Source organism: Nothobranchius furzeri, chromosome 12, assembly GCF_043380555.1.
Source record: "Nothobranchius furzeri strain GRZ-AD chromosome 12, NfurGRZ-RIMD1, whole genome shotgun sequence".
NCBI classification, from domain to species: Eukaryota; Metazoa; Chordata; class Actinopteri; order Cyprinodontiformes; family Nothobranchiidae; genus Nothobranchius; species Nothobranchius furzeri.
The window spans coordinates 6492432-6502187 of NC_091752.1; the positions used below are offsets into that span (position 1 = coordinate 6492432).

The 9756-nt window shown below is 40.0% G+C and overlaps 1 protein-coding gene across 2 annotated transcripts in view; it reads left to right on the plus strand.

The window, feature by feature from the left end:
* Positions 1-2239, plus strand: part of fam204a (family with sequence similarity 204 member A) — a 43940-nt gene extending 41701 nt beyond the window's left edge. For both annotated transcript variants that reach the window (XM_015944134.3, XM_054749911.2), the window contains exons 6-7: positions 1838-1947; positions 2056-2239. In XM_015944134.3, coding sequence (XP_015799620.1) covers positions 1838-1947; positions 2056-2107 — 162 coding nt within the window. In that variant the 3' untranslated portion in view covers positions 2108-2239. The remainder of the gene's footprint in view (positions 1-1837; positions 1948-2055) is intronic.
* Positions 2240-9756: the final 7517 nt, after the last annotated feature.

Here is a 9756-nt window from a genome sequence, read left to right on the forward strand (position 1 = left end):
TGGGTTGAATTAATTGATGCTACTCTTCCTAATCATTAATATCATGTGAAAAGGACGAAATTATCCGTTTATTTAATTTATTATTGTTTTGTAGAGACGCTATCATCAGGAGAAATTAGGAAGTTTCATAACTTTTTTTCTGTCATGATTTTATTTTTTGACGAAATGAGGCTGCGGTAGCTCAGGAGGTACAGCGGGTTGCCTCATGATTGGAGGGTTGTGGGATTGATTCCAGCTCCCGCCAGGGGCGTTCTGCTGTAGTGTCCTTGGGCAAGACACTTCACCCAACTTGCCTGTGTTGGTGGTGGTCAGGGGTGCCGATAGGGATGGGTACCTTTGACATTTGAATCGATCCGGTACTAATTACGGGTACCTAGGAATCGATACCGGTACTTAACGGTACCAATTTTCGATACTTTTGAGTGTTTATTATTTTAATTCTATTTTATAATTAAATATATATTTTTCTCAATATATAACAATATTTGATAAATATCACGATAAATAACATTCAACTGTTTGTATTTTAACATCGTCCTTGTAGTTTTATAAGCTGATAATTAAACTGAAGCAAACATCTTTACTGTGAACTAAATTTACTGAGTATCTTCATTCCTTTTACTGTCTTTTTTCATTTGATTTTTCCTACTGGGAAGTTATAATTTCCGAGGAGAAAGCGAACGCACCATTAGCTGATAACAATGGTGGCAATGGAAGCTAACATATCAAGCTAACGATATCTTAAACAGTTTATTTAGCTGCTGGAGCAGATTAAAACGATGATGCCTCACACTTAGATCGTCACTGGTTTCGTCTTCACCCAATCACCCGTCACATTTAGTAAAGTGAAGCCAAACTTTAGAGCGCGTTCATGTTGTTCTAGTCGGAAATTCGGAGTTCCGAGGAGAAAGCGAACGCACCGTTAGCGAAACGGAAGCTAATATATCAAGCTAATTATATTTACCTACCGGAGCAGATTAAGATGAGGATGTCTCACTTAGATCGTTGTCGCTGGTTTCATCATCCAGTTACCCATCACATTTAGTGAAGTGGACCCAAGCTTTAGCGTGCGTTCTTTCGACCATGCTGCTCTGTTTACAACTGGTTCACAGCAAGCGACGACAAAACGCTCCTGCGCATGCGCAGCTGTCTTGGCAAGTTCTCGTTAGGATGGACGGGTACCGAAACGAGGCACCGTTTGAAATGACGTGAATCGGTGCACGGTCGGTACTATGGAATTCGGTCGGTACCTTAAAAGTACCGAATTCGGTACCCATCCCTAGGTGCCGATGGTGAGAAATAGCGACAAACCATCACCAGCGGTGTGTGAAGAATGTAAAGCGCTTTGGGTGCGTTAACAAGCATGATATAAATCCATATATAAATTCTTTGTTATTAGGCACGTCAGAAAGTGTCAATATGGCAATACATCGGGATTTTTTCCTGCAATATTATATCGATGTTCAAAAGCAAATATTTGTGTCTTTTCTTTTCTTTTGGTGCAATTCAAACACCGACCACTAGTTGGCTGCAGTGTGCAGTGGGTTTAGTTGTAAATCCCTCTATTGTGGTTCAGAAACCTCATGTTAAACATGTCAGGTATCAGTTTGGACTGTTTATTGAATTTTCCTACAACAAATTCAGTCTAAAAAATCACAAATACCGTTTAACTGAATGTATCGTGATATATTGTATCTTCTCCCCTGCGTTGTGATACGTATCGTATCACCATAATTTCACCAATACACATCCCTAATTGTTATTCTTATGATTCTAATTATTATTAATAATGATAATAAGTTCCTTTTTTTTTAACCTCTCGTCCATTTCTAAATAGATGGCTGTAAAAATCGCTCAAGCTGCTGATTGTCGTGACTTCGTGCAGCAGAAACAGGAAGAAGAAGCTAAGAGGACGGCGCTGAAGAGGAGGAAGCAGTTAGCCTGGGGGTATGACGTCTCCGTCCTCGTCTTTATGGTCGCCATCATTTCTGCCACTTTGCTGTGCTTTGACATCTAAACTATTCATGTACGCTTCCATGTTTATTTTGTTTCTAGGTTTGAGATGAAGAAACGATGGGAGACCAAAAGCAACATGGGCTACATGTGAGAAACCAAGGAGAAGAAGCAACGTTTAAAATATGATTTAATGAAAAGGTTTCAAAAAGTCTGATCATGATTTATATATATATATATATATTTTTTTTTTTTTTTTGTTTTTGTTTTGAAGTGTTAAACCAGCTGGGTTGAGGTGGGGGTGAGGGTGGGGGAGCTGTCGGCTAAGAAAACCAATCCAGAGAGTGCAAAGAAAAAAATGGAGCCTTCCAATTAATTCCTAAGGCGCCTACTGGTGTCTGCATTGTTATTTTTCATTACATTTGAGCACTCTGGACCTTTTTCCCCTTCAAATTAAATCTGGTGTACATTACTGGATGATGCGTTTATTTATTGCTGTAAAGTGGGTTAATCATGAAGGCGCGCCTTTCTTCTTCAGAGGCAGAGAAAGAAAAGATTAGAGCTCTAATGCAATGTACAGGATAATGTGCCATAGGATTTGGGAGCAGAAAAAGAAATTTGGCTGCTGTAAACTGTTGTGAGCGGTTGTAAACTGGAACTTTGAAAAGAGACTTTGCTACCGCTGGAAGACACGCTTTTGTTCCCTTTGTTTTTGTGGAGTCTACACTTGCAGATCATTGTGTTCGGAGCTCTCCTCGGCATCTGTAAACTTGTCGGAAATCCACTAATTCCAGCTGTTGTTGCTGCCGCTTTGATCTTTTTTACATCTGCAGCGTTCGCTTCCACGGCGACTCTGCTCTGCTGAAAACGGCTCATTCACATTCCAGGAAGTCTTAATTTCAAACAGTCCTTTGAAAAAATGTTAAATAAAAAAGACAATTACTTTATTCATAATGCGTGGTTCCCCCATCCCCCACCCAGAAAAGAGGAGGGAAAAAAAACGTGGAAAGTGATTGCTTTGCTTCAAGGTAATGAGAATTAAAATGAGTTTAACTTGTTTGCATTGCACATATTTGAGCGGTTTGTCCTCCAGTGAAGTATTTTTGTAGGTTTGCAGGTTTAATCAGGGCGAGGACAAATTAACACGACATCAGCAAAAAATTGAGAAAAAAAGTTGGCTGGCAATTATGATACAAAATCCTAGATGGTTTCTAACATGGGCTGAGTAATAATAAGCTGAAAGGACTGTTTTTTTTTTTAATCACATTGTGTCCAAAGTGTGGCACGTGGGCCATTTGCGGCCGTCAGACGGAGTTTGTGCGACTGTAATTCCAGAATGGCTGAATTTTCTTTCGTCAGTGGAGGAAGGATGTTTAACATTTTAATGTTAAAATGTTTGAGGCCTCATAAAAAAACTGATAAATGAAGTTATAAAATAAAACATTCTGTGCTCCGATTTGGGTATTGTATTCCATGTTTCAAAACGAGTGTCAGATATTTGTCATTTTTAATACTGAATTTTACTGAAAACTCCCAAAAGACAGGAAGTTTATGTGAGATCTCGACGTTTGTCAGACAGAAGGTGGTACAAGCCGCTGCTGACTAGTGGTCAGATTGAATTACACTACACAAAAGAAATACAGTAAATGTAAATGTGCAACCTCTTAATATAATAAACAGTAATTTGCCTTTAAAGGTGCATTATGTAAGAATGACATCTCGTGGTTTATTTCAAAACAAAATGAGTGCGTTTCTCACTGCCGATCCGTGGGTTTCATGGATGTTGCCTGTGATGTATGCAGACTTTACCGCAGGCTCACAGATCATAAACAGTGACTACATCCCTCTTTGGCCATTTTTACTGGAGAAAAACTGGCAACCCCCCAGCTGGCTGAGAATGAAACCTGTTCCAATGAAACTTTCCTTCCAACATGATTGAGACAAACTGTTTTGTCATAATTTCTCTGTAGAATGTATTTTACCTTTAAAGTAACAACAGATGCTTTTTTTTTCTTTTACTTTAAGCTAGCTGTAACACTGATCTCAGTGACTGATGCGTTAGAAACTTGACCAGTTTCATATTGACACCACTCTGCGGCCCTTTGCTGCCCAAATAACCAAACTCGATAGTTTTGTGTCCTAGAAGGTGCTCTTTACCTGCTTAACAGCTGTTAGCATTTTCAGTTCGCTAGTCATCAATAAAACACACAAGAAGAACAAAAAGAAGTTTGCCTTTACTGTTGACATCGTAGCGGAGCCTGGAAGTAAAAGTAAGAGCTAAAACCAGAGTGAACATCGGTGCGACCGTTTGAGGCAGCTAAAGAAGGCTACAAAATCACGAACTGATGGTGACCTGGCTTTGTTTCTGCGGTACTTGTAATAATGTTTTTGTCCAGCTATGTGGGTCTTTTTACTTTGTGGCTTATTTAGTTAGACTTGGCTCATGTCAGTGTTAGCTCGTTGTTAGCTCTAGCTGCTGCAGGGTTGTCTATGACAGTTGTAATTCCACTTTCAACCAGTAGTGTGAAGGAGCCGGAAACTGCTCTGTGTTACTTTAAAGTGCATGTTTTATTGTGGTTTCCTGGTAAATGGAAGCACAAACCCTCACTGACTTTGACTAAACATCTGACTTGATCACCGTTCATAAAACGAATGAATCCAACAAACGTGGCAGAAAACAAGAGTGACCCACATCCTCGCATTTATTTTACCAACAAACTGGAAAACACTCCACCCAGTTGGTCCAAAGATTCAGATGTGTGTTATTCTATTGAGACAAACGTTCAAGACCCTTTAATTGTATCGTGAAAAAATACCAAATACTTCCCTTTCATTTACATATTGTGTGTTTAATGTGTTCCTGAGCAGGAAACCACTTTATCACGTTTTTGTGACCCTCGACTTTGTGATTTTTTGGCCTGCAGATTAAAAGGGTTCAACATTGCCGATCGAGGTTTTTAAAATGTTTCAGTTTTTGAGATTTTGTGATGATTATGAGACACAAGTCAAAACAACGTTTAACACAACACAATCCAACGAAGGTTGCAAGAACCAACCAGCTGTAAGTTTTATTAAAAGCTGTCCAGTGGCTAAATCATTTCAGACCTTTTGATAGCAGACAGTCGATACACGTTGACTTGAGGAAACATCAAAACTGATTCGTTCAAATGTAAAACGAATGCATTTATTTATTGTCTGTGTACATTTGATCTTTGGTTTCAGCTGGTATCGAATTACACTCATCAGCTTTGTATTGGACAAAAGCCCCAGAATACCGACATAAAAGTCATGCAACCATTTCTGGTTAGCTAGAAGATGCCGGTGAACATGATGCGACCCAATTCAAGAGCACCACGGCTGCATATCATTAGCATCTTGCTTTATTAATCTCTTTGAATACAGGACAGTGCCTTGAGCAGAAATGAATCTACTTTTAAGCTGGAACGTCCACTTCTTCCTCGAACCGTGTGAAGGTATTTTTTATTATTGTTTCATAACTGAAGGCCAGTCTTAGCCCCTGACCTGTTAGCTGTTTTGTTCAGAAACTACGAGACAAAGTCCTCTGGGCAAAACCCGAACCTCTTCGAGGAAGTGTTTGTTGTGTTGAGGCAGATTTAAAAACCAACAACAAAAATCCTATTAAGAGGTAGGGAAGCTGCTGTTCTATGAAAAGGAACATGTGTTTGCTGGTAACGAGACATCTGCCCTATCAGTCGCTGCATCGTCGTCGAGGAGAGGATTAGCCGAGGAGAGATCTCTGAGATGCCGCCGATAAAACCCTGAGATCCTAAAGCACCCCACGCCTAGCTCAGAGGGAGTCTGACTTTGTTGTGGAATGGTTACTGTGGCTTCCCACTCCAGTGCTGGCAGGTTCACTTCTATGTGCTTTATCTGTTAAAATGATGGAAAACAATGATTTATGAGATCAAATTTAAAAGAACAAAAATGTCAGAAACTCCTGCTAGGGGATTCCAAAGCATTCCCAGTTCAGAGAGGATATACGATCTCTCCTGTGAGCGAGTCTTGGATCAGTTACCCACCAAGTAGTACATGACTTACTTGGCTTTTGAGACGTATGCAAAACTGACCTTTTGCATGCTTTTGTGCTGGCACGTGGGTCTCTAGTGCCCTGGTGAGAATAATCTGTCCATTTTAGGTCAGTGCTTGGTTTCAGGAATTTTGTGCTTAAATAAGCTGTTTGAACGTCCCTGTTTGTGATGTCACAAACAGAGAAATTAGATTTGAGTCACCTCACATGCAAGATACAGCTGCTGTTGAAGGAGTAGCGGTGTCGGTACAGGATCTGCTCGGGTGCAAGATCGGCTCGGGGTCCGTCGACTGCCGATGACGTCAAAGTAGTTGATTGGCTGAACATGAACCTTACGGAATTACGTAATCACGTTACGTTGTTATCACGTTACGTTGTTATCACGTTACGTTGGTCCAGGCAAATCTTTCTATTGGAAAGATGGACAACTTTTACAAAGAAATCCATCATTACCTCTTTGAATATACACTTTTAGCATAGAGCTGCATGTATATTAGGCTGAACGATTAACTGCATGTGCAATTAAATTGCGATGTGACAAAAGGAGATTTTCTAATCTCAAAGGCTTCAATTTGGCAGCGAGTGGTTAGCGTAATGCTAATATACATGGAAAAACCCATAGGAATGCTAATGCTAATATCGCCGATTACATTATTGCAAATAATGAATTACAAACGTGCCAAATGATTACATTTGGAGTCTAATAGAAAGTAAAAATACCATCAATCAAATAAGTACAGAAAGGTTTTTTAGTAAAGCCAGAAAACTTTTAACTCCAGAGTTTTGGCTAGCAGCTACAGTCTATGACAAGACGTCAAAAACTCTAAACACAAAATACTTCAATAAACGGGACACACTTCTTTCCTGCAAATACAATTTCACAGGTGTTGCTAATACCTATGATTCTTCAAGGGATGTGCTCAAAGAGGAGTTCAACATTATGAATAAGATATAGTGTTTTATTTTACAAATACCATTATAAACACAAACTTACGTCTTAAGAAACGTTATTTTAATAACGAAAGTGCTAAATTCTTTCCAACAGTATAGATGTGTAGTGTATTTTGTCCGAGTCTGTTTGCCGTACTTTGACGTCATCGGCAGTCGAAGGACCCCGAGCCGATCTTGCACCCGAGCAGATCTTGTACCGACAGCGGCTGTACTCCAAGCTTCTCCCGAATATCTGAGCTCAGCTTACAGCAGCCTGAGCGAGAATGGGTGGGCATGACCAACTCCAGATTGTTTTCTTAAAGTGATAAGAGTCCTGAAACGGCTCATTCTGGAAGGTACTGAAACAGTGGAGAATGGTTTTGTTAAATTAATTTATTTTTGACGGGCACGACCCTGGGTTTATGTTTACATCTACCAGCCAATAGAGGGCACCATTGCGGGTTGCCAAACAGTCCGAGGCTTGCACTGTGGAAAATGGCCGACTCGGCAAGTCAAGGGCGAGCTGTTATAGAACATGTTCCTGTTCAGCATGCATGGATTTCATAGAGAAAAAGTATTGCATGGTTCCTCTGTGACCGAGATCATTAAACATGAATCTCTAAAGCAAGCAAGAAAAAACAACAACAAGCAGTTTGTATTAATGAACTAAATTTTAAATTAATTAATTAAACATTGTCACATCTTCTGTGTTAATTATGTTTATTCAAGTGTGTTGCGCTTCAGGGCTGCTGTATTTACCAAAAAAGCAAAATCTTTTCAAATCGGGTTTTTTTAGAGCACATTTCTGTACATTCTGCTCTGAAGCAGCAACAGAAAAGCCAATGTTGGGAAAAAATCCCTCCACTGATTTAATAACCTGTTTAATTCTGGCACATCTGCAGCCCTCTCAGATCTTTAGCGGCTTTAATTAGTGTAATTGTCACTCTTAAATAAAGGCCACAGGTTTGTTTAATGGGTCGTGTTTGTCAAGATGGACGGAAAAATGACAAAATACATGCCATTTATTCCGTGCTGCAGTTTTGGAGTCATTAGGGGTGTCACGATTGATAATTAGAGGAGAACTGATTCATCTGAAGCTAAATTGGACCTCTGCGGTGTGAGAAAATTAGTTTGACGGCGCTTGGATGAGTGTTGTTTACACTGCGGCGGGGCAGTGTGGGAACACCTCGCTCTGGTGTTAACCAAATGCACACACTTCCTCCTGTTTGGGGAAGAAAGTGGCATCTGGAGCAACACCTGGATCATTTTAGTCAGGATTAAACTTCCTGTCATGTGATCAAGACACTGACTCCATCAGAGAGCTTTTTTCTTCAAGACGAGAACGCTGAAATCAGCAATTTAATGTAAATAGTTAAAGGTACTCCCTCATTAATTAGCCATATTAAAGGAGGAATATGTAAAAAGTCTACAGTAAATCACTAAACAGCATCTCAATCTTATTGGGAGGAAGGTTACATTGAAACGGTAAAAAGGATGTAGTTACTGTTTACATTCCGAGTTGCTGATTCAGCATTTGTAATTCGACACCAGCAGGCAAAAAGCTCCGGAGTTGTTTAAAGAAACTAAACCAGTTAACAGGAGCGACCCAGAAGTTATTTCTTGTACCCCTGAGAAGCCACAGCATATTTTTGTTTGACTCTAATTTTGGGTGAAGTAGGCTAGAGGCTAACGTTGATCTAACAATGCTAATGGTGAATTAGCAACAGCTGACTCAGAAAATATAAAGCTACTTTTTCAATTACCGACAACTCAATATTAGAGTGAAACGTATGTGTGAAGTGAATAATGAATCAATTGTGGCGTTTTACTTGTTTTAAAGAGTCGTTCAGAACTTTAACAGCAAGATGGCAGACAACGGCACTTCCTCTGAGGGTCGTGATATATTTGCTGTTTAACGGCGTGAAGGCATGTTTAAAATGGCTTCCACGCGTTACTAGCGTTGATTTGAAGCAGTGTTTGCGCGCGTCCACTGAAATTAACGCAAAGCATCCGAACGCTGCAGTACACGATTAGCCAATAGGTGGAGATGACGTAACGAGCTAAACACACTCACCATGGTGACTCCATCTCTGGTTTAGAGTTCTTTCACGCCATCTACAATACCGCTGCTGTCTTTTTTTTTTTCTGTCGTGAACTCAAAATTAACTCTCTGGAAGCAGGCATTGCAGTTTTGCAACAGTTAAAACCTTCCTACCTGGTTACTCCACATACGTATTTCATGAGATTTTTTTTACTCAGAAGTACCCCTGAAGAACTTAGTTGTTCATCCTTTTATCAAAACTGATTTTGAGCCTGAGAGGGTTAACTAGTTGGTGAGCTTTTTTATTGACGCCATGTTTGTTTTGGTTGTATCCACAAACCCGGCTCTCTATCCAGTCTGTGTTATTGCGCCCCCTTGCGGAACACAACAGCACTACATGCAATGCAGTGCCGTGTAGCAACAAGTATGTGAACAAAGACCCAGCCTGCTGCATCCGCCAGTGCAAGGTTAAACAGCGAGTATATTCCAGGCCTAATGCCAGGGATATATTACCGTAATAAGTAAGTGCTCCCAACCATAAAACATCTAAAGGTGCTTGCACGAGAATGTATTTATCTACTTATAAACTTACTGCGTATGACTTTTTTTGCTTGTCAGCTAGAATCTTCTGTTGCTGATGCGTAACTGGCAACCGTCATGAAATTCACAAAGTGAGAGTAACTTTTAAGTAAAATGGCTGCAGTAACCAAATTTGACCACAAGATGTCATTCTTACATATTGCACCTTTAACCTGGGTTGCATATATTTTACTCTGGAAACTGC